Source organism: Megalobrama amblycephala, linkage group LG4 (assembly GCF_018812025.1).
Source record: "Megalobrama amblycephala isolate DHTTF-2021 linkage group LG4, ASM1881202v1, whole genome shotgun sequence".
In the NCBI taxonomy this organism is placed as follows: domain Eukaryota; kingdom Metazoa; phylum Chordata; class Actinopteri; order Cypriniformes; family Xenocyprididae; genus Megalobrama; species Megalobrama amblycephala.
Window position 1 is genome coordinate 52,918,593 of NC_063047.1, and position 25,060 is coordinate 52,943,652.

The following is a 25,060-nucleotide window of genomic DNA, read 5'->3' on the forward strand; positions in this document are numbered from 1 at the left end:
CAGATAAAAATGTTCATAAAATCAATTTTTTTAAGTCATATTTCTGTATTATAACGTCCAAAAAATAAGACTTTATGAACATTCTCATGGCTAAAAAGTTACAGTATAGCCTCTATCAGAGAACAAGAGAATCACATCTATTGACTGCATTATCTCTTAGGAGCATATAAGTTGCATTATGTATCTTTATTATTTACATTTATCTACAAACAGACAACAAAAAAAATGTACTTATTTCAAATTTACTAGTATGAAGCTAATGTTTCGATATGTCAATATTTGTTCCATATCTCCCTAAATGCAAATAGCCTGTTCAACTCACACTTCTTGGCTATTCATTTTTTGTATAGACCTACTGCTCAGTTTTGTTTGCTTTTACATGTTTATTTTTTATATTAAAAACATAATAGTCCCCAAAACCTAAAAATATAGGTACTTTAAATGAAGAAAAAAAACTGTTTAAATAAATGTAATTTAAAATGTTACATTTAATTTTATAGAATCTAATTAAAAAAAAAAAAAACTTGTCTGCAGGCATTTTATACTTTGTATCTATTATAAGTCTCTAGTCACATTAACATCAAGTAGATAAAAAAAGATATCCTGCATCTGTCGGGTAAAATGTTTCTCTTCTCCACACACCCATAGCATTGATCATGGCAAGTTTACTTAAGACATAACAATGTGCAATATTAATTATTTACATTTAATGCTTTAAAGTTTTTCACTGAGAAAAGACAATCGACTGCGTACTTAGCATTTCAAACAAACTCCAACCTATTTTGTATCTACGTCACGACTCCTCGGTCGCGCTCCGATGATGTCATGGTAGAAGTACGGCGTGGTACGGACATGGCAGCTTCCATATCACAGCAGCTCGAGGATTTGTTAAATCCTTTACCAAAATTCGTGGATCCCGAGGACGACCCAGATGAAGGTATTATACATAAATATTATAACCATATTTTTAAATGTGCTGTAAGGCATTTTTAGCGCTATTATAATGGCAAATCTATCACCTTCATTGCTAGCACGATGTGTCTGCATGCCTCAGTGTACTGAGAACTGACTTTACTTCACACTTATTAAGATCAGTGACTCATGACATTTAATGTAAGTTAGTAATAAATACGATATGCGTAATAATAACTATAACGAAATATTAAATAATACTCTATTACTAAATAATTTGATTTTTTTGTTAAAATTTTCACTTATTTTAAGCTTCCATTAGCACAATGTATTTTGTATATATGTGTATTTTTGTGCCATAATAGTACCCTGTCATTCTTTAAAGTATCATGTAAATATTATGGTACAGTGTGTTGCAGTTTGTTTGGTAATATGGTAACCATGGTATTATTCTCAGATACCGTCATTGTAACATGATACTACTACCACATTATTTATATATTATTATTGCTATAATAATATATTATAAAAAGTATCTTATTATAGCAGGACCTGTTGATAAGTACACTACAACAAATGTGAAAGGCATAGTTTATGCTATAGTCATTATTATGGCTTAGTGATAAAGTCAATATCTTTATCTTATATGGTTTTATATATAACAGATGTATTACTCAGTCAAGTTTATTTCTAGGGCACATTTAAAACAACAGAAGTTGACCAAAGTGCTGAAAATACAAAATCATAAAATAAATAACGACAAAGATACAAAAACAAAACATACAACTGTCAAACTGAATTAAATGCTACAGAATAAAATTGACTGTTAATATGATTATAATATAACTAAATTCTCATGAGTACTTAGCTAAAATAAATTCTAATACTTCATTTATGTGAACTACAGAGACGAAAGCCAAAGTCATAGAGAAGTTCGATGAAGGTGATGATGATGATGAAGAACTTTTATCTGGCCATCTGCGGAGGCGCTCCGTTGCCATTCTCGCTGACAGTGATCGTCGATATTCTGGCAAGGCAACATCCAGAAAAGATCTACAGAAAGAGTTGGATGGATCAGGTGAGGTGAAAATGTTTGTTTAAAAAAAAACAAAAAACAAAAAAACAGCTGCTTGAACAAAAACAGAGATGTTTTGATAACCCTAAAGTGTTTACACTTGTTGGAAAAATCAACTAATGAATAACTTGCTTATAGCTGTCTGTGTGTAATAAGCTGGGATTGAAAATCTAACATTATATGCACATTTTCAGCTGATGAAGATGATGATGATGATGATGATGGTGATGATAAAGAAGAAGAAAATGAAATTCTGGACAAGTACATGGAGGGCATCAAAGATGATGATGATGATGATGATGATGAGGAGGAGGATGAGGACGGTGATGACAATGAGGAAGATGATGATGATGAAGTGGGTGACCATGATGATGAAGGTGATGTCGAGGTGGATCTCAATGTAGACGATAGCTCACAGATGTCCAGCTTGGTCTCTAAAATGAAGGGCACAGACTTTATGAAACTCACAGAGGGCATGGATGATCTGGGAGACAGTGAGGAAGAAGATGACTCAGCAGCCAGTGGAGGAGAGAGTGAGGTAGGCTCTGAGGAAGATGAAGAGGAGTCGTCAGCCTTGAGGACCTTCTCTAAAGAGAAAGTTGATGAAGAGGTCGAAAAAGGGAAAGCAGTGAAAAATCAGCTCGGTATGGATGCTTAAGCACATTCACTTATGTGCTCTAAAAGAAATAAATAGCAACAATACATAAAAATATCTTTTATAAGAAAATTAAAAAATACCAGAAAATAGTACTAAAATTTAACTTTTTAAATTTTTTTTTTTCAAATCTCTCCAGCTCTTTGGGACCTGATGCTTGAAAGGCGAATCAAAATGCAGAAAGCTCTTGTGACAGCCAATCAGCTTCCACAGCCACAGACATTCCCAGCGTTCAAGAGCAGGGGAGGGGCTGAATATGCAGAAGCTTTAAAAAATAGTAAGTGAATTGACTCCCATTTAATATTTTACCCATTTAACAGTAATATAAAAAGAATGATGTTTTTTTTAATCACTCCTTAATCCTTTGGTAGTTGCAAATGTGCATATGTCTGAAATTTCACATAACATGGGTAAGCTTCAAGCCACAACCTTTTCTTTCCTATTTTGATGCATTACCTATTAGGGCTGGGCGATATATCGCATGAGATTGTCACGCGCATTTCGTCAGTAAAGCCGGTTCCCTGATTACCGCTAAATCGCCATCACCTGCTTTCAAATGGAGCGGCATTTAATAGACAGAGCCGTAGTTCACTGACAAGCCACGCAATATCGCGTTCATTATCGAAGGCGATTCATCTGCGATATGAACGCGATATTGCGTAGCTTGTCAGTGATTTACGGCTCTGATGTAGTGTTTTTTGTAGTGTTCTGATGTAGTAAATGTAGTGTTTTAAAATCGGATGTCATGTATTAAAGGATTGGTTCACTTCAGAATTAAAATTTCCTGATAATTTACTCACCCCCAATGTCATCCAAGATGTTCATGTCTTTCTTCAGTCGAAAAGAAATGAAGGTTTTTGAGGAAAACATTCCAGGGTTTTTCTCCATATAGTGGACTTCAATGTGGACCAATGGGTTGAAGGTCCAAATTGCAGTTTCAGTGCAGCTTCAAAGGGCTCTACACAATCCCAGTCAAGGAATAAGGGTCTTATCTAGCAAAATGACCAGTCATTTTCTAAAAAAATTAATAAATAAAAATGTATATGCTTTTTAACCACAAATGCTCGTCTTGAACGGCTCACGTTCACGACGTAATCACATTGAAAAGGTTGACAAAAAAAGGTAAAACAAAGATGTTGGATGATTTTAAAGTTGGAGGAGTAAATTAGATGGAGTTTTTCGCTCTACCTTTTTGAACCAGAGTACACTGACGAAGAACCTAGATGGAGGAGACTGCTGCGGTGACACAAGCCTATTAATTCTCATGGCAGACAAAGATCAACTGAGACGTGGTGGTGCACGTGTACTCCGAACTTCAAAATCAACCAACATTGTTGTTTTACCTTTTGTTTGTAAAGGGTGTCTTTGCACGTTCGCTTTGTAAACACTGGGTCGCACTACGTCACGTTACCTTTCCAACATGACTACGTGAGTAGGCCTGAAATGGAAGTGATAGTCTTTTCTTTCCTATTGTGATGTATATCCAAGTGAAACGGCTTCTCAAACAAGATAAAATGCAGGACGGGGCTTGAATTTGTCCATTGGGAATTGATTGGACCTTTGTCATTTGGTATTGCTGTGATCCTATGTTAGTGACCGGTTGCTGAACGAGTAGATATAGTCCCGCCCTTTTCCGATACCTCAAAAAGTTACGATTCGATCAATATTTCGATATTTTGAGCCTATTTTACACAACGAGTTACATTTTTATTAACTCACAACTGCAACCAAAATATATAACAAACATTTATTTCAAAATTTCACATCCTGAACCCTGATTGGGACATCCACAAATAAAAAATTCACACAGTAATCTAATGACAGCTTATGACATGACAACAGTCAAGAAAGTATTTTAGTTCTGTGCTAAAATGTGTAATGTCAAAATACTGATAAACAAGGAATACCTATACACACACACATAATTAAAAGACATTTATTTTGAATGTATAGCGCAGGTTTTTAATGAAGCAACAACATATTATAGGTAGGACAAAACAAGACAGGCTATTAATATTCTTTCATTGTGCAAATGTATTATAAAGGCTCTAATACAGAGTGGCACAAAGCACTTGCGCGCATCCCGTGTGCAGAATGATGCGCTTGAAGCAACACAGAGTCACAGCGCGCGGCGCTCTTATGCGGCAGTTTATTGACCATATTCTTTCAGTGACAGTTCCATCCCGAGTGTCTTTCACAAGTTCTGAAAGGTAGTTTATATGAGAATGCATAGACTGATATTGTGTGAAAATGTGGAGAGTGTTAAAACAAAGGTGCCTCTATAATTAGCCCACAGGTATCGATTTTTTACGCATTGCATCGATGCATCGGATCGTTAGACATTAGATCGACGTATCGATCTATATCGATGTATTGTTACACCCCTAGTAAACGTCATCAGAGAAGAGATATCACTGCAAGAGGGAGGGGAAGTTATTTTGAATAAAGAATATGAGGGCACGTTAATTTGTAAAAAAATAATGATGTGCATGAATAAATCATATATAATAAATACTGAAATGTTTCACAAAAAAAGAAAAGAAACTAAAATAAGTATTTTGATTTCATGGTGACTTTAATACCATAAATGTGTTCCATTGCTCAAAGTTTGGTCTTTAAATTACATTTTAAATGGAGCCTATTGTTTAATTTATTGGTTAACTACACTAAAGTAGTGAGATTTTATTAAGAAATTAATACTTTTACTCTGTAAGTTCACTTTAAATTGATCAAAAGTGACAGTAAAGATATTTACGTCGTTACAAAAAAATTTCAAATAAATGCTCGTCTTTTGAACTTTCTATTCATCAAAGAATCTTGAAAAATTGTATCATGGTTTCCACATACATAAAGCAGCATGACTGTTTTTAAACATTACTTATAACAAATGTAATGCTCAGCCTTGGTGAGCATAAGAGACTTCTTTCAAAAAAAAAAAAATCTTACGGAGCCTAAATCTTTAAAAGGTAATTTGATTTGTGTTCTCCTAAAAGATGGCTAACAGACATGAACAAATGGCATGCAACTCATTATCATTCTCCCATCCTGTGTCTATTTTTGATTCCACAGCCAGTGAGGAATTATACGAGTTAAATTTCTGCCTTTATTGTCATTTAAACCTGACATATTCTGTGCTGTCAACTAATATCCCCTAAGGAAGCACGGCCCTAACATCACTTGTGGTTTCTTCTGGCTCTGAGCAATTAATACATTTGTGCAATGTGCACCTTCTTTCTCAAGCAGATCTGGGTGCTTAGAGAGACTACCTGCTCCTCATTTGCATATTTATTGCATTGGTCCTTTAGCCAGCGAATGATTGATGTGGGACCGTCCTCCTGAATTTTGAACAGCACGTTGCTTTGGGGTGGAAGGAGAGGGTGCTGTGCATGCATACTTTTGATTAGCTGTAAAGATGACACAATCTGTGCAACCCCACCCCCCACACCAGTCCTTTTATTTATTTGCTCTTATTATGTAAAGTAAATTGTAGCATAGGCTTCAGGGTTTGTTTCACGGCTTGCACTGTTTCACGTATTGTTGCTGCAGAAATAGAAGTTGGCATGTTTTCTTCAAAAGATTTTAAAACGATTCACTTGGTTTGGTTATTGCTTGTTAGGGTTTTGTTTTGTTTTGTTTTGTTCTGTTTTTTTTTTTTTTTTTTCACTTTGTTTTTGGTTTGAGATTTTTTGTACTTTCCAAGTAAACTTGTTCTTACAATATTAGTCTATGGAATTGTTTTAAGTAAAAAAAAAAATTGCAATCTAATTGCTTAGAAAAGTGGTTTCATACCACTTCTCGAGCACAAACTTCTAGTTGTTTCTGACAGCATTTTAAAATCGAAAAATGGCATGCTTCACCTTTAAGCTTGTTTTCTATGCCATGGAATCAGTGTCTTGTTTGATGGCTTTTGTGCCTTGGGTTATATAGAATTCATTTCTTCATGTGCTCTGATGTTTTTAAGTAGTGTAGTGCAGAAATGACTAAGATCAGAGGTGGTGAGTTGTAATGACCCTGCATTTACAGAAGTGCGCTGAACTGATGTTGTGGTCAACATGTGCTCTATGATAAGCTCGTATCTGTGTGTGGTAGGTCATAAAGCCCTGAAGGCTCTACAGAGGTCTCTGCTGGAGCTCCAAGATCTGCTGCTCTATCAAAACCCTGAAACCAGAGCTATTTCTCAGGGCAAGACCTGGGGAGCCAGCAGGTACCAAATTCTGCTTTTAAAATATATTAGAAAATGTTGACAGAATGTTCATTTTTGGGTGAATTTTTCCACTTGTGGAATGATTCCACGTTTTATTAACAAACCATAATTTTTTTGTGATGTCAATCATCTATTCCAAAATTTTTGAAAATCTCAGGTTACTATTTTTTGCTTGCTTCTTACATGACTTCTTTTTCACACATAGCAGTCCTAAAAATGATGAAGAGATTAACAGTGAGGATGATATGGAAAATGGGGATGACGGCCATGAGGAAGAACAGGAAGCAGTTCGGAAAGGACCCCCCAAACGAAAACTGGAAATGGCGGAGTATCCCAAATATATGGCCAAACGCTTTGCTGATTTTCTGCCTTACCGTGATGCCACCTTGCAGAAATGGTATGACAAGACACGGCTTACAACGGGCAAGAGCAATAAGGTAAAAAATATATATAAAATTAGCAGGAGCACCTGTAACCTTAATGGGGTCATGTCATGGATTTCACAAGTTTCACTTTAGTTCACACAATATATATGCGGAAAAAATATTATTTTCAACCTTTATTGTGACCATCTGTCTGAAACGATCCGTTTTTAAGTGCCGACTCCTTTTAAAGGGATAGTTCACCCAAAAATGAAAATGATGTCATCATTTACTCACCATCAAGTTGTTCCAAACCTGTAAAAATTCTTTGTTTTGTTGAACACAAAGGAAGACATTTTGAAGAAAGTTTGTAACCAGGCCACTTTGGGGCACCATTTACTTCCATAATAGGAAAAAAAAATTACTATGGAAGTCAGTGGTGCCCCAGAACTGTTTCCCACATTCTTTAAAGCATCTTCCTTTATGTTCAACATAACAAAAAAATGTATACAGGTTTGGAACAACCTGAGGGAATGATGACATAATTTAAATTTTTTGGTGAACTATCCCTTTAAGGCTTGACAGTAAATGGCCACTGTTATGATTGGCTTGGAAAAAGTATCAACGCTCGCTCGCTATTGCACGTGAGGAAGTGTTTTGAAAAAAGTATCCATGTAAAATCCTCATTTACAAACAAAGAATTATGAAATAATTTACGTACAGTTTGTGATGAAGCTGCTGTCAGATCCAATACAGTTGGCTGCTTTATCTTTCAACAAAAGTCTTTTTGCGAACTTTCATTACAACGTGCCTTGTTTACAAAACAATCTGCTGTCAAATGCTCCGAACAAACATGTATTCCTCTGGTGTTATACAGGACACCATTAAAAAAATTGTTTCCATTGCTAGAATCCTTCTAAAGTCTGTACAGTATGGAAGAGGATTAGGGCCAAGCAATAATAAAAAAATAAAACCATCTCGAGATTAAAGTTGTTAAATTTCGAGAAAAAAGTCGAAATAAATTGTTTAGAATAAACTCATTAAATTACGAGAAAAAACTCGTTAAATTTCAAGAAAAAAGTTGAGATAAAATGTTGAATAAACTCGTTAAATTACGAGAAAAAAACTCGTTAAATTTCGAGATAAAAGTTGAGATAAAATGTTGAGAATAAAGTCATTAAATTACGAGAAAAAAGTCGTTAAATTACGAGAATAAATTCGTTAAATTATGAGAAAAATGTCGTTGCATTTCGAGAAAAGTCAAGATAAAATGTTGAGAATAAACTCATTAAATTATGAGAATAAAGTCATTAAATTACGAGAAAAAAGTTGTTAAATTACGAGAATAAATTCGTTAAATTATGAGAAAAATGTCGTTCCATTTCGAGAAAAAAGTCAAGATAAAATGTTGAGAATAAACTCATTAAATTATGAGAATAAAGTCATTAAATTACGAGAAAAAAGTCAAGATAAAATGTTGAGAATAAACTCATTAAATTATGTGAATAAAGTCATTAAATTACGAGAAAAAAGTCAAGATAAAATGTTGAGAATAAACTCATTAAATTATGTGAATAAAGTCATTAAATTACGAGAAAAAAGTCATTAAATTATGAGAACAAATTCGTAATTTAACGAATTTGTTCTTGTAATTTAACAACTTTTTTTCTCATAATTTAATGAGTTTATTCTCAACATTTTATCTCGACTTTTTTCTCGAAATTTAACGTCATTTTTCTCATAATTTAACGAATTTATTTTCGTAATTTAACAACTTTTTTCTCATAATTTAATGACTTTATTCTCAACATTTTATCTCGACTTTTTTCTCGAAATTTAACGACATTTTTCTCATAATTTAACGAATTTGTTCTTGTAACTTAACGACTTTTTTCTCGTAATTTAATGACTTTATTCTCAACATTTTATCTCGACATTTTTCTCATAATTTAACGAATTTGTTCTTGAAATTTAACGAGTTTTTTCTCGTAATTTAATGACTTTATTCTCAACATTTTATCTCGACTTTTTTCTCGAAATTTAACAACTCTAATCTCGAGATGGTTTTATTTTTTTATTATTACTTGGCCCTAATCCTCTTCCGTAGTAAAGAGATGCAAATGAGCTGTTTAAACTGGACGCATCAAACAAACTTTTTTTCACCCTTCCATTTCTCCTGTTGTTGACAGACTCAAGTGCATGTCAGAAACTGAATGTGCATCTGTATACTGCATCCGGTGTAGACAGCGTTAGTGATTTATAATGGGTTCTATTTACTTTTAACATGACGCTCACATCAAGTGTAAGCAAATGTCAGCCGTTAAGCCGCTGAATGCCAGTGGGTGGTGTGCAGTGATGTACAACTATTAGTCAGTGTCTTGATCTGGTGGTAGGCATATAAAAATGTATTTGCCCATGTGATATCACAGATCCCACAATATCAAAACGAGCCACTTTTGGAGCTTAATTAAATAAATGCTTTGTTTATAACAAAGAGGATGTTTTAAGATATAAAACTTGCAGGATGTTTTAATGGTGCAAAGACCATGTCAGATATGTCAAAAGATCAAGGCAAATTTGATTTCTCTTGTCATGATCCCTTTAACAGTCCAATTGTTTAGTGTTTTTATGATTATGACTATGTACACAAAGCATGGCAAGACTTCATCAGTGAAAAATAGTGGGCGAAAACTTATTTTTTTTCTAAAATTATTAGGTCATAACTGCATTTATAATAATTATAGAAAGAATGTGTTGTTTAATATAGTTTTAGATTGAATATAATGTCACACAATAGGACACTGCTATCTCTTCTTGATGTGTCAAATGTTTGTATATCTTCACTAGTAATTTACAACATCTTTGTCTTTTCCATCACACAGGGTTTTGGGGCTTTTGACAGGAACATCTTGACACAGGTGGAGCAGGTTTTAATGGACAAAGAGAGGCTGCTGAGACGTACACAGATGCGAAGGTCTGAATACAGAGTTCTGGGGAAGCCGGAGCCCATCATGCCTGAAAAAGACAGCAGTGTCACAGAGGGAGAGGTAAGACACGGTTCTGATTTTAGAGGGATGATTCTCTTTAATTGAATCTACTGCTCTGTAGATTAGCTATAGCATTAAGAGTGAAACCTCCTTAAGTTAGTCATGCCAGCCAGATCAGTAGGTGACCATGAGTTTTTATATATCTGTTAATGTAATTGTATTAGGAGTAACGCAATAATGGAAAACCACCTTTGAAAGTAATTTTCTCCATCGTGCTAGAAGACTGACTGAGCTCACTCTCTGTTGTTTCAGGCAGCTGAATTGGCAGTGAAAGCTAATGTGCACCTCAAAGATATGGACGAGGAGATTTTTGATGACGATGACTTTTATCACCAGGTAAGAAAAGAGACAGGATGAATTATTATTATGCAGTTTATTTGTTAACAACAATGACAATGATGATAAGTAGCTATAAAGAGATTGTAGACACATTGAAGTGATGTCAGGGTTTTATGTCAGGAAACTCTCTCTCTTTTTCACAGCTACTTCGAGAGCTTATTGAGCGCAAAACAAGTGCGACAGACGCCAATGATCAAGTGGCCATGGGAAAGTGAGTGTGTGGGCGTGTGTGTATATATGTGCCATGTGATGTGTGCATTTTCACCATAATAACTCAGCCTCTGATCTCACAGGCAGTGGCTTGCCATCCAGAAACTACGAAGTAAAATCAAGAAGAAGGTGGACACCAAAGCTAGCAAAGGCAGGAAGATCAGGTAAGCTGTTACACTTCTGAAAGACTTAAGATATGTGCTCAGAACTCAGTATATACGGGTGAATCTCACAAAGCCTGTCCATGACATGTCCCCCAAAGTCAAAAGAAAAAATAAGAAATTGTATTCATTTATTTACAATAGTCCTTTTTAGAGTCACATTGAGTCATTTTCCACCCAAATTCTCATTAGTCTAATGGATATACACTACCATTCAAAAGTTTGGGATTGGTAAGATTTTTTGTTTTTAAAAGAAGTCTCTTATGCTTGCCATAATAAAACATTATATATGTCTTTACTGTCACTTTTGATCAATTTAATGCATCCTATGAAGTTATTAAATTCTTTACCAAACGTTTGAACGGTAGTGTATGTTACAAAAGCTTTCTATTTCAGATAAATGCTGTCTTTCTATTAATCAAAGAATATTGAAAATCCTGTTTTCAACATTGAGAATAATCAGAAATGTTTCTTTAGCATGCAAATTCATTATATTAGAATGATTTCTGAAGGATCATGTGACACTGAAGACTGGGGTAATGATGCTGAAAATTCAGCTTTGCCATCACAGGAATACATTACATTTTAAAATATATTCAAATAGGAAATGGTTATTTTAAATTTGAATAATTTCACAACATTACTGTTTATACTGCATTTTTGCTTAAATAAGTGCAGCCTTGGTTAGCATAAGAGACCTATTTAAAAAACAGTAAAAAATCTTGTCGATCCCAAACTTTTGAACAGTAGTGTATATAAAGCTATCAAAAAATTTCATTAACTTAAATAAAAAATGTGTTTTATTTCAGCTAGTTGCCAAAGCAACATTTCCCATTTTCATTTGGTTCAAGTTGATGTACTATTTAAATTAAATTAAATTTGTTCAGGCAGGATGATTCTCACTCTCACTTTGGGGTTAAAATAGTCTGTAGATATATACAAAATTCACTCATATAATACACCAAAAACTATTTAGCTGTTTTCGCTGGTCTAGCATAGCCATCACAGCTCATTGATTCAGTGTTATTTTAGTTTAGTTTATAGGGCTGGGTCAGTAAATTGTTGAATCGCGAATCAAGAAATGATTCTGGATCGATTATGAGATTTTCTGAATGCATCACCATTCTCTCTCGAATTGATTCTGAGCTTAGTTTTCAACAGCAGATGGCACTGCATGTGCTTCCAATTCCTTACACACACCACTTGAACCTTCTATAAAATAATCATTCATAAAAATCGAAAAGGATAAAGCGAATTACAATGGCGTTTACAGTGGGCTGTTTACATTAATCTCACGTCATAAAAGCATTCAGAGGTGTAAGTAGCCGATGCGCATGAGCGTTGTCTTTATGACTATTTGAGCGTGCGGTTAAACACTAGCTTAGAGTGCCACCTGCTGTTAAAAACTAGACTCAGAATCACGATGCATTTGGAAAATTTCAGAATCGATCAACAAATCGATTTATTGTCCCAGCCCTATTAAATTTTAGCACAAAAACAAATTAAACTATTTGTAATTTTGTTTTTGTCATTTTTAAAGGTGCCATCGAATTGAAAATTGAATTTACCTCGGCATAGTTGAATAACAAGAGTTCAGTACATGGAAATGACATACAGTGAGTCTCAAACTCCATTGTTTCCTCCTCCTTATATAAATCTCATTTGTTTAAAAGACCTCCGAAAAACAGGCGAATCTCAACGTAACACCGACTGTTACGTAACAGTCGGGGTGTACGCCCCCAATATTTGCATATGCCAGCCCATGTTCCCAACATTATGAAAGGCATTACACAAGGGCAGCCAGTATTAACGTCTGGATGTGCACAGCTGAATCATCAGACTACGTAAGCAAGCAAGGACAATAGCGAAAAATGGCAGATGGAGCAATAATAACTGACATGATCCATGATAACATGACATTTTTAGTGATATTTGTAAATTGTTTTTCTAAATGTTTCGTTAGCATGCTGCTAATGTACTGTTAAATGTGGTTAAAGTTACCATCGTTTATTACTGTATTCACAGAGACGAACCGTCGCTATTTTCATTTTTAAACACTTGCAGTCTGTATAATGCATAAACACAACTTCATTCTTTATAAATCTCTCCAACAGTGTAGCATTAGCCGTTAGCCACAGAGCACTATCAAACTCATTCAGAATAAAATGTAAACATCCAAATAAATACCATACTTGCGCGATTAGACATGCTGCATGACGAACACTTTGTAAAGATCCATTTTGAGGGTTATATTAGCTGTGTAAACTTTGTTTATGCAATGATAGAGTCAAGAGCTCTGGGGGGGGCAGAGAGCGCGAGCAATTAAAGGGGCAACAGCCCTGAATCTGCGCATTTCTAATTATGCCCCAAAATAGGCAGTTAAAAAAATTATTTAAAAAAAAATCTATGGGGTATTTTGAGCTGAAACTTCAGACACATTCAGGGGACACCTTAGATTTATTTTACATCTTGTAAAAAAAACATTCGATGGCACCTTTAACTAAAAATAAAATGAGAACAGAAATAAAAACTAATTAAAAACATAAAGAACTTAAGATCTCAGTGATGCCAAAATAACTGCTTTTATTTTTTATTATCTTACAAAACCATTTTTGTGGCAGCAAGTCATATGGTGTTATTTGGTAGCTTAATTCAGTTACAGATAGATGATATTACAGGAATGAGATGGGTTGTTTCTGTTGACTAAGCAGAAGATATCATCTCTTATCGCACATCTCCTTTAATTGCATGTTTGTCATGTAAATGAGTTCAGAATCACTCAGGCTGTGTGTGTTCACAATGAAACATCACAATTCAATTTACTCAAGACTATTTGTGTTTATACTTGTCATTCTTTCATACTTCTTGCCAGGTTTCACATTCACAGTAAGCTGATGAATTTCATGGCTCCTATGGACAACAGCAGTATGAGTGATGAAGCCCGGTGAGTGACGTCTCATGTCTGATTTTCTTTCTGCTGGAAAATCATATTCATATGATGTATACAGTTGTTTAACAGCATAGTTAACACAAGAATGAAAATGCTGTCATCATTTACATCGTTTATACTGTGGAACCCGAGATGCTTAGCAGAAAATCCCAGGGGCTAATATAAACAGGGAAAGTAAAAAAGGACAAAGAAGCACAGAAAAGCAGTTTACATGAATTATGTGCTATATTCCAAGACGTCTGAAGCCATAAGATAGCTGTATGTGAGGAACAGACTGAAGCTGTCTTCAGTCTGTTCCTCACATAAGGGGTCATTCAGACCTTTCTTTTTTTTTAGTGAACTGTCCTTTTAACTGCCAAAGCATCCATGGCACATGATTTAAGTGGGCTTTTTGTATGCCAGTCTGTGTTTTTACCCTTACTGTGCTACTGTGCTGTAAGGACACCAGCAGGGAGTTGTAGTGCTGTGTGTGTCTGTGTGCGCATGCGTTTAATTAATGGTTGAGTTGTGTGTTTCTCTGTCCTGTCAGCCAACAGTAATCCTCCTCAAACAGAGAACAGGCTAATCAAACACACTCTGGAGATATGCAAATACACAAACACTCACACATTTCAAAGATTTCACTTTTAATCCCCCTTCTCATATTTTTATGTTTTCCCATGCTTCAACAAAGACAGTTGTACATATCTGGTGTTTTGTAGCTCCATTTCTTTTTTTCATTGGCACATGATTGATGAAAATGATTTAATATTAAACAACATATACATGCTCTACTGTTTTTTTTTTTTATAATGTTTTTATAATTGTATAATTTATAATGTTATAAAAATAATTCTATTTCAAATAAATGCTGCTCTTTTGAAATTTTTATTCATTAAAAGATCCCAGAAAAATATATATTGCAGTTTCCACAAAAAAATAAAAATAAAATAAAAGTAAAAAAAAAAATTGTAAAAGATAATTGTGCCTTTTTTTTATCTCATGATTCTGACTTTTTCAACTGCGAGTAATAGTCAGAATTGTGAGACAACTTCCCAATTCTAAGTTTTTTTCCTCTGTATTCTGACTTTTCTCACAGTTCTGACTTCTTTTTTTCCAAATTGTGAGATATAAACTCGCATTTGCGAGTTATAAAGTCCAAATTCTGAGGGGAAAAAAATTCTGACTTTATAACATGCAATTGCGAGTTTTAAAGTCAGAATTGTGAGAAACTCTCAATTTGGAGAAAAAAAAGTCAGAAAAGCGAGATGTAAACTCACAACTGTGAGTAGAAAAGTCAGAGTTATGAGAAGTCGCAATTACCGTTTTTATTTTTTATTCAGTGGTGGAAACTAGTGTTGTCACGATACCAAAATTTTGACTTCGATACCGATACCCAACTTAAATATCACAATACCGATACTTAACCCTCTATGGTACGGTGTTGCCTCCAGGCAACATGGTCTATTTTAGTTTATTTTTAATAAAATAAAGCACAAATTGATTGATCAAGCATATCTCAGGACAGAATAACTCAAATACTAATCAATAAAAGTGCAAAAAAGACCAAAACATGACCAACAGGGGTCCATTTTGTGTCCTGTTTCAGCACATGTGCACATATCACATGACTCCATATTTTCTCCATTGAAAAGTGCTTTTTTCACTTGTTTGTAACCATTTAATCACCCACAAAAAATATGAGTCACCTTCACTGGCAAGTAAAGAAGTATTTTTAAGTAATTTACATTATATATCATCAAATGTTTTAGAGAAAATAACAAAAAACTGTATGTTGCCTCAAGGCAACATTGTACCATAATGGAATCGCATAAGGCCATACAGCCATAATAGGTTTGAATACAAATGGATCATATTTGTAAGGAAAAGAGTTAGAATTATCTAAATATGTTGGCATTTTCACATGATTTCGTAATGTACTTATAAGAATACTAATTCACATACTATATCTGCATATATTATGATCTGCACATTTTCTATAGCACTTCAGAAAGGTATAAAACACAGGTAGCATTGGCGGTTGATGAGGGTGATGATGAGGACTGAATGAGGGGTCATACTGTAATGAGGAAGATGAAATCATAGTGACAATCCATCAGGGAGAGACTGAGGGTGAGAGAGAAGATGGAGATGAGGATGAAGATGGATATGATAACTTAATATAATAACATAAAGAAATTATGGTTTGGTAATACTTGCGTTCCACTATGGTACAATGTTGCCTGAGGGCAACAGCTGGATATAAAATGTTACTTTTTATTAAATATGAAACTTTTAATACATTAAAAACTAGATAAATATGTTTAAGTGTCTAGTTAAAGAAATGAATGTTTTCAGTAAATATATTTCTTTTTTCTACATGAAAATGCCAAATGTTTGTAAAAATTAAATAAATTAAAAAATTATGAAAATGTTTATTGATATTGTTAAAGTGTCCAATTTTAAGCAGGAAAAACAACACAAATAATTTTTTCCTCATTGATATCATATTGCGTACCATAGAGGGTTAAACGATACTATGGCAAAAACCTAAAACGGCAGAAAAAGTAAATAAATAACATATGACAGAACTTCTTTCAGTGTGCAGGCTGAGCTAGATTTAATATAATTTTTAATGTTTATTATTTTCATGCTCAAAATTGTAAATTATTTGTTGTTTTTTTTTATACATTTAGGTGTTTTTGACAGAAAGATTATTGTAAAAATTGTTATTACTGTAAATAATTAGAGCAATGTTATTAAAGCATAAATTGGTTTAAAATAACTGTATATACCCTTCACATATTTATGTATTTTTAAATTCATTTTATTTTTGCAACCAGATATCACTTATTAAACTCAAGACTCAATAATACACCTCTTTTCGGTGGTCTGCTTGCACGAGTAAAATAAATAAATAACACTCATTTAATGTTTGAGAGCATAAACATAATGCTGGTATCACATTCACTAACCTAACGCTCTTTAAATTCTTTGTACAAATCGGGATGTTTGTCGGCAAGATGATTTTGACTCCCTTCGCTTGCGTTATTTTGTATCATCTTTTGCAGTCGGGCTTTGTGGTGACCGTGGGCTTGCCCTGGCTGTCGGCAATGTAAGCAAAATAATGCCAAATAAATACGGAAGAGGATTAGGGCCAAGCAATAATAAGAAAATAAAACCATCTCGAGATTAAAGTTGTTAAATTTAGAGAAAAAACTCGTTAAATTTCGAGAAAAAAGTCGAAATAAAATGTTGAGAATAAACTCGTTAAATTACGAGAAAAAAATCGTTAAATTTCAAGAAAAAAGTCGAGATAAAATGTTGAGAATAAACTTGTTAAATTACAAGAAGAAAACTAGTTAAATTTAGAGAAAAAAGTCGAGATAAAATGTTGAGAAAAAAGTCGTTAAATTACGAGAACAAATTCGTTAAATTATGAGAAAAATGTCGTTAAATTTTGAGAAAAAAGTCGATAAAATGTTTAGGAATAAAGTCATTAAATTATGAGAAAAAAGTTGTTAAATTACAAGAACAAATTCGTTAAATTATGAGAAAAATGTCGTTAAATTTTGAGAAAAAAGTCGATAAAATGTTTAGGAATAAAGTCATTAAATTATGAGAAAAAAGTTGTTAAATTACGAGAACAAATTCGTTAAATTACAAATTTGTTCTTATAATTTAACTACTTTTTTTCTCGTAATTTAACTACTTTTTTCTCATAATTTAACGAATTTGTTCTCGTAATCTAACGACTTTTTTCTCTTAATTTAACAAGTTTATTCTCAACATTTTATCTCGACTCTTTTCTCGAAGTTTTTTCTCAATTTAACAACTTTAATCTCGAGATGGTTTTATTTTTTTATTATTGCTCCGTACAAAAAGCCGTTGCGCAGTTGAGAGGAATAAACACGCACTCAATAATGTGCCTTAGAAGCAGCGCGCTGCATGCACACTGCCCCCTGCTGTCGCACATTAGGAAATACAGCTGGCACTCAAAGTACCGGTACTAATAAAATGAAGAACCGGACCGTTTTTAAAAGCAGGGTATCGCGATACCTTTCTAGTACCGGTATATCGTGCAACACTAGTGGAAACAAGCTTCCATAGTTTACTCCCCAGTACTTTTCTGTCTCCTAAATTTCAGTCTGTTTCTCACACAAAGTTATCAAATGGCTTTAGAAGACTGTAGTGTGGTTTGGTGCTTTTTAAAAAAAATTATTTTTGGTGCTTGAAATGGCACACAATATTCACTTTCTTTATATAAGAGTTTGACCATTCTGCTAAATAACTATGCTTGCATTCCTCGAAAGAGGATCGTACAGATTTGGAGCAACATGAAGGAGAGTAAATGTGAATTTTCATTTTTGGTGGAACTACCTTAAAAATATATTGAAATCGTATACACCTAAAATAGGAAATCACAGTCTTACAAAATCAAGCCTTGAACACATGATGTGAATACACTGATCTTCTCTCTGTAGTCCTTCTGTTGTTTTCTTTTCCTCACACACTCACAGTAATTATTCCTGAGGAGGTTTTAAGGGTTCCAGCATATGCTGTGCTGCGTTTGGAGAGGTGTAGAGGAGAGAGATGGAGGATGTGGAGGCAGGATTAGAGAGGGGAGGATGGATTGATGAAGAAGTGGAGGTGATGGATAGACTTGGCCTGGTGATCACGGTCACAGTGCTGTTCTACTTGAGCACGTAGAGGACGAAAACATGAAGCACTCAAGGAGGTGACAGAAATGAATTGTGCTGAACTGTAATGCACACACACATCTTTAGGTGGACTAGGAGACAACACAGAACCTCTTGTGTCAAACTCTATTTGCATTGTAATGTGTGTGTATGCTGCTCAGGAGGTCATTTAAAGGTATTGTCTTCACTAGAAGCGACAGACGTTAGGTTTGCGATGACTTCAAGTTGTCTAAATTGGAAACGTGGAAGTTGCAAACCACCTCAGAATTGATTTAACAATAGATGAATTAAATGTAATCTCAACTAGATTTTAGCCACAGTAATTTATGTAAGAATGCTTGATCAACCTTTTCCTTTCTGCATATACATATGGATAAACATATAAATGGCACATAACAAAATTACTAAATCTTTCAAATTAAAATGAATACTGAAAATATAAAAATAAAAGCTAATTCAAAAGGGTAATAAATACTATAATAATAGTATATAAATTATACTAAAATAACACTGATTTATATATAAATGTTATCGTTTGTTTGGGGTCTGTACGATTTTGAAGGGGAAAAAAGAATACTTTTATTAATACTTTTATTCAGCAAGGATGCGTTAAATAGATCAAAAGTGACAGTAAAACATTTATAATGTTACAAAAAAGTTCTATTTTAAATTAATTGTTTGTTTGAAATTTCTAATTTAAAAAAAAATCCTGAAAAGAATGTACTGTATCGAATGTAATGTACGGTTTTCACACATGCAAAAATTATAATAGGAAATGTTTCTTGAGCACCAAAGTAGTATATTAGAATAATTTCTGAAGGATCATGTGACACTGAAGACTGGAGAAATAATGCTGAAAATTCAGCTTTGCTGTCACTGGAGCAAGTTACATTTTAAAATATATTAAAATAGAAAATAGGTTATTTAAATTGTAATAATGTTTCATAATATTACTATTTTTACTGTATTTATGATCAAATAAATGCATCCTTGGTGAACATAAGAGTCAAAAACATATAACAGAAAAATCTTACTGACCCCTTAAATGGTTGTTCACCCAAAAATGAAAATTGTGTCATTAATTACTCACCCTTATGTCGTTCCACACCCGTAAGACACAAATGAAGATCTTATTAATGAAATCTAAAGGCAGGAACACACCAAGCCGACGGTCGGCCGTTGGGCAGTTTTTCTTCGTCGGCCAACTAATTTTTCTTAATATGTTCCGCACCGTTGCCTGAAGTTGGTCCTCGTCAGCTTTTTTTCGGCCAAAATGTTGAATCGCTGTCGGAGCTCGTCGGTCCGTCGGGCCATCTGATCATTCTGATTGGCTGTTCAGCTACTGCCACCTGCTGGTACGGAAAGGCATTTCATCTCGCGCAGGCGCAGAACTGACGTGCTACTTGACCGTCAGCTGTTTAGCATTGGTTTGGTGTATCAGGCCAACTTTGGACACATATGCTGCCGACGTGATCCAACCCAGCAGTCTGCTTTCGTCGCCACTATTTCGTCGGCGTCGGCTTGGTGTGTTGTGGCCTTAAGACAGCCATGCGACTACCACTTTGACGCTTCAAAAAGTTCATAATGCGGAATTTGAGCGGTTTAGTCCAAATTTTCTGAAGGCACAAAATTGCTTTATGTGACGAACAGATTTAATTTAATCTTTTATTCACATATAAACATTGATCAGTGAACATAAACAAAAGCTCAACAGAACCTGTCTGACGCGTGAGAACAAACCTCTTGCGGAAGCTCAGATGTGCTGCGTAACACACGAGAATGAACCTCATTGGTTCTCGCATGTCAAGCAAACATGCTTAAAGGGTTAGTTCACCCAAAAATGAAAATTATATCATTAATGACTCACCCTCATGTCGTTCCAAACCCGTAAGACCTCCTTTCATCTTCAGAACACAGTTTAAGATATTTTAGATTTAGTCCGAGAGCTTTCTGTCCATCCATTGAAAATGTATGTGCGGTATACTGTCCATGTCCAGAAACGTAATAAAAACATCATCAAAGTAGTCCGTGTGACATCAGTGGGTTAGTTAGAAGTTTTTGAAGCATCGAAAATACATTTTGGTCCAAAAATAACAAAAACTACGACTTTATTCAGCATTGTATTCTCTTCCGGAATCCTTTCCATTGAATTGATTCCACTGAATCCTTTCATCTGTCGGCGTTGGTAATGCACTTTTACGTCGTTGTTTTTGCCAATTAGGACATCCGCGACATGCACACTTGTGCACCATTTTAAAAAATATCTTGAATGCAGCGTGCGTCCCCCTCAGACTGTAAACAAAACTCTGGCGCACTAGATAACACGTCAGCAGCGTCTTACTTCAGCAGTGCGCTGCGGTTCACTGAGGAGTCGTGAACCCGGATGAACAACAGACCCGGAAGAGAATACAATGCTGAATGAAGTCGTAGCTTTTGTTATTTTTGGACCAAAATGTATTTTCGATGCTTCAAAAACTTCTAACTAACCCACTGATGACAGTACACCGCACGCACATTTTCAATGGAGGGACAGAAAGCTCTCGGACTAAATCTAAAATATCTTAAACTGTGTTCCGAAGATGAATGGAGGTCTTACGGGTTTGGAACGACATGAGGGTGAGTCATTAATGACATAATTTTCATTTTTGGGTGAACTAACCCTTTAAGCTTCCGTTTACCACAACTGATGACTTGGGTAAAGTTGGTTTTATATTCGGACATTCGGACTTCTGATAAATTCAGACTTTCCAATAAATGTGCAATAAATTAATGTTTGCGAATTTTAAGCAGCTACATGATATTGACATCCAACGATTGTCAACTTACAACATTTTTCACAGTCGATCAAAATAGGCAAGTATTGTTTTAATGGCATATTTACTTGTGAATGTCCACTGAATGTCCAATGTAGTGTGATTAACAAGGCTATTGAATACGGATGTCCGAATGTGCGAATATAAAACCAACTTTACCCAAGTCAACTGATGTGTGCTGATGAATGTTTATATGTGAATAAAAGCCTAAATTCAAATATAAAGCAATCGTGTCTCTTCATAAAATTTCATATGGATTAGTTTTTCAATCTCTTTATGAACTTTTTGAAGTGATAGTTGCGTAGCTGTCTATGGAGGGACAGACATCTCTCAAATTTCATTAAAAAGATCTTTCGAAGATGAACGAAAGTCTCACGGATTTGGAACGACATGAGGGTGAGATTTTTTTTTTTTTTTTTTTGGGTGAACTAACCTTTTAAGCCAGGCTCAGGGCTGATTTATTCCTGATTTACCAATCCTGACAATCTGAGAAAAAAATCTTGTCCAGGACCCTGGTTGGTTACGATGTTTGGCCCAGATTATCTGGTGATGTGAGGTTTTTACAGATCAAATCTTAAATCTCCCAATGCTCACAGACACAGACATCTTGCGAAGTGTGCATGTTTGAGATTTGAGAGAAGACTATCTGTAAAGATTCTCCTTATGTGCTTCTTGATGCAACCAGATTTCATAATTGCTTAGGATTTAAAAACTCTGACTTTACTGAACAGTAATGTGTGTGTGTGTGTGTATCGCTTTAAATTTACTATATTCATAAATTATTTTTTAATTCAAATGGGGAAAATTAGTTAAAACGTAATAATGCATAGCAAAGAGTGCATGCTGTATATTATGATAGTGGTCTATTTTTTTCCCCCGCAACATACTGATAACACTGACTGCTATCAGAGCCACAGATGACACAAACTGAAGCCTGACCTTTGCCAGCCACACACACGTATAGTGTAACATGTGCTTGGTGGCTTCGTCTTATTTACATAAAAATCGGTGAACTACAGTAATAATGATGTATGCCGATGGCATCAGAGAGTGACCGGTGACCTTTGCCGGAGAAGGATTCTAGGCGACCTTTTCCTCGTGCAGCCAGATGCACTCAAACACACAAACACTTTCCCTCGCCTGCTTACACAATCCCTCTGCCATATCTTAACACCGGCTCTATAACACCGACATGCACCACTGGCCCCATGAATGTTAATGCTGACGTTGCAGGATGGGGAGTACACACACAAACACGCACATATATACACACCCTCTCTCTCCCTCGCAGAAGGGCAAGCAAGCAGACATGCAGCATACAAATACTGCTGGGGCTTAAGAGATAATCACAATGCATTTGTCCCTGATGGGGTGATGGGAAAAGCCAGGGACTCTGGGTAGCATGAAGGTCCTAGGTAAACCTCATCAGCAGAGATGGGTCTCATCTTTCCCCTTTGATCCTGAGCATCTCTCTTCAGCTCTCTGCTTCTCCAGGTTCTGTTTGGATCAGATTGTATGCATTGTGTGATGGCGGCTATGTGCTGTAATCCTGAACGCTGGTGGTGCATTTCTAACAGGGATTTCGGATTAAGGATGGGCCTGTTAGCCTGGCCTCAGCCCTGCCCCTCTGGGACATTAGCACCTTAGTCTCAGGACCGTGCATGTGTGCTTTTGTCCTCTCTGCATTAAATAGGGCCACAGTTTATCTATTAGGATTTGTGGCCTTTAGTCATGGATGAACAGATTGAGTTCCTCATGCCACTTATATATATCTTTTCTTGTTTTATACCAGTTTTGTTTTCCAGTTTCACAATTGTTGCCATGAAACAAAAACAACCACAAACATGAGAACAAATTTACAGCTCAAATACACATTTTTAACGGTATAATTAATGTAAGTGCTTTATAAAATCAGCTTCACATTCCTGCATTTAAAGAGATAGTTTACAGAAAAATTAAAATTATTCCATGTTTTACTCACCCTCAAGCCATCCTAGGTGTATATGACTATCTTCTTTCAGACGAACACAATGAGAGATATATTAAAAAATATCCTTAGTCCTCCAAGGTTTATAATTGTTGTGAATAGCAGCCCAAATTCTGAAGACAGAAAAAATGCATCCATCTATAAAAAAATGAATCCATACGACTCCAGGGGGTTAATAAAAGCCTTCTGAAGTGAATCGATGTGTTTGTGTAAAATAAGTATCCTTATTTACAACTTTATAAAGTAAAATAATGAGCTTCCGGCGCGACAGCATTTGACGTACGTCCAAAAAGCGCTAACTTCTGCGGCATAGTACACAGTGCCATGATGTACTACACGTTTGTACGTCATGGCGATACTTGTCTTACACAAACGCACCGATTTGCTTTAGAAGGCCTTTATTAACCCCCTGGAGTCGTATGGATTCATTTTTTTTTTTTTTTTTATGGATGCATTTTTTTGTCTTCAGAATTTGGGCTATCATTCACAACCATTATAAACCTTAGAGGACTAAGGATATTTTTAAATATATCTCTGATTGTTTTCTTCTGAAAGAAGATAGTCATACACCTAGGATGGCTTGGCTGAGTAAATTATCAAATTATTGTCATTTTTTGGGTGAACTATCCCTTTAATCCTTAATTAAATTAATATCCTAACACAATTGTACTTCCCGTGTAAGTGCCTCAACATAACCTTGAACATTTTTTTCTTTGTGGAACGAGTTAAAATTATTTTTATTGTAATCAACTTTATGCCTCAAGTTTTATCAGTTGAGCTTTACCTTTATTGAACACTGAATATAACAATGAACATGGTATAGTGATGGAATCATGTCAGATGGTGTAATATTTTTGTGAAAAACCATGATATATTTTTTTTCAGGATTATTTGATAAATAGAACATTCAAAATAACAGAAATTATTTGAAATATACATGTTATTAACAGTATAAAAGTTTTTTTTAGTCACTTTTGATCAATTTAATGCATCCTTTGTGAATAAAAGCATTAGTCCCCAAAATTTTGTACTGTACTGTACTGTGATACTAGTTGTATGTATTCAATAATGTCATTTTAAAAATTGTACTTTTTAAAATGACATTATTTTCTTCCATTGTATTGAGAAATACAGTAATTTATTCAACCTATTGTCTTCTTTTTGTGTTTAGGTCTGAGCTGTTTCGTTCCCTGTTTGCAAATGGTCAAGCACACTGACTGAAACATCTGTCTCAACATGCTTAAACCCCAGTCTGTGTATGTACTGCACTGTTCTCACACACTTCTGCAGATGAAATCCTTCCAGGACCTCAGACTCAAACCACCTAGGTTTTTTTTTTTCCCCCTGTAAATGAAACCATTCATCTTTTTATTTGTAAAATGACACATTTTAGTGCCTTTATATTAAAAAATACCATTTTGTCAACAAATGTTTTTGTCCATATCTTCATTGATGCCTTAATTTTACACTCGGTACATGATATAGTAAAACTAATATGTACCTCTATTTTAATTTCCTTTCTGGAAGAATTCTGTAATGTTATCTGATTGGAGGTATCAGAGAAACCTAAGTTATCCACCCCAAGCTTTCACTTCTGTGGCTGCCATAATTTTAATTGGGTATTGAATTGCTGTTTCAATTTGGCCTTTGTCATTGTTGGTAGGTA

General features: G+C 34.8%; 1 protein-coding gene across 3 annotated transcripts; it reads left to right on the top strand.

Annotated features, from left to right (window-relative positions):
- Positions 1–780: 780 nt before the first annotated feature.
- Positions 781–24,823, top strand: aatf (apoptosis antagonizing transcription factor). Of its 3 annotated transcripts, none has more exons than XM_048189973.1 (12): positions 781–937; positions 1,820–1,990; positions 2,182–2,631; positions 2,782–2,919; positions 6,732–6,846; positions 7,052–7,283; positions 10,091–10,255; positions 10,508–10,591; positions 10,738–10,805; positions 10,888–10,968; positions 13,838–13,909; positions 24,566–24,823. In XM_048189973.1, the coding sequence occupies exons 1-12, from the start codon at positions 826–828 to the stop codon at positions 24,609–24,611; spliced, it is 1,734 nt and encodes a 577-aa protein (XP_048045930.1). In that variant the 5' UTR covers positions 781–825; the 3' UTR covers positions 24,612–24,823. The 3 variants fall into 3 exon arrangements, with proteins under 3 accessions (XP_048045930.1, XP_048045931.1, XP_048045932.1); XM_048189974.1 differs by having other exon boundaries at positions 7,055–7,283; XM_048189975.1 differs by lacking the exon at positions 24,566–24,823 and adding an exon at positions 14,445–14,661.
- The last annotated feature ends 237 nt before the right edge of the window (positions 24,824–25,060 follow it).

What these genes read in the sequence shown, in the direction of transcription:
- aatf (XM_048189973.1), top strand. Translation starts at nt 826, where the DNA reads ATGGTAGAAGTACGGCGTGGTACGGACATGGCAGCTTCCATATCACAG. An exon ending in GATCAAGTGGCCATGGGAAA is followed by an intron (nt 10,806 to 10,887) that starts GTGAGTGTGTGG and finishes CTGATCTCACAG; the next exon opens with GCAGTGGCTTGCCATCCAGA. An exon ending in AGTATGAGTGATGAAGCCCG is followed by an intron (nt 13,910 to 24,565) that starts GTGAGTGACGTC and finishes TTTTGTGTTTAG; the next exon opens with GTCTGAGCTGTTTCGTTCCC.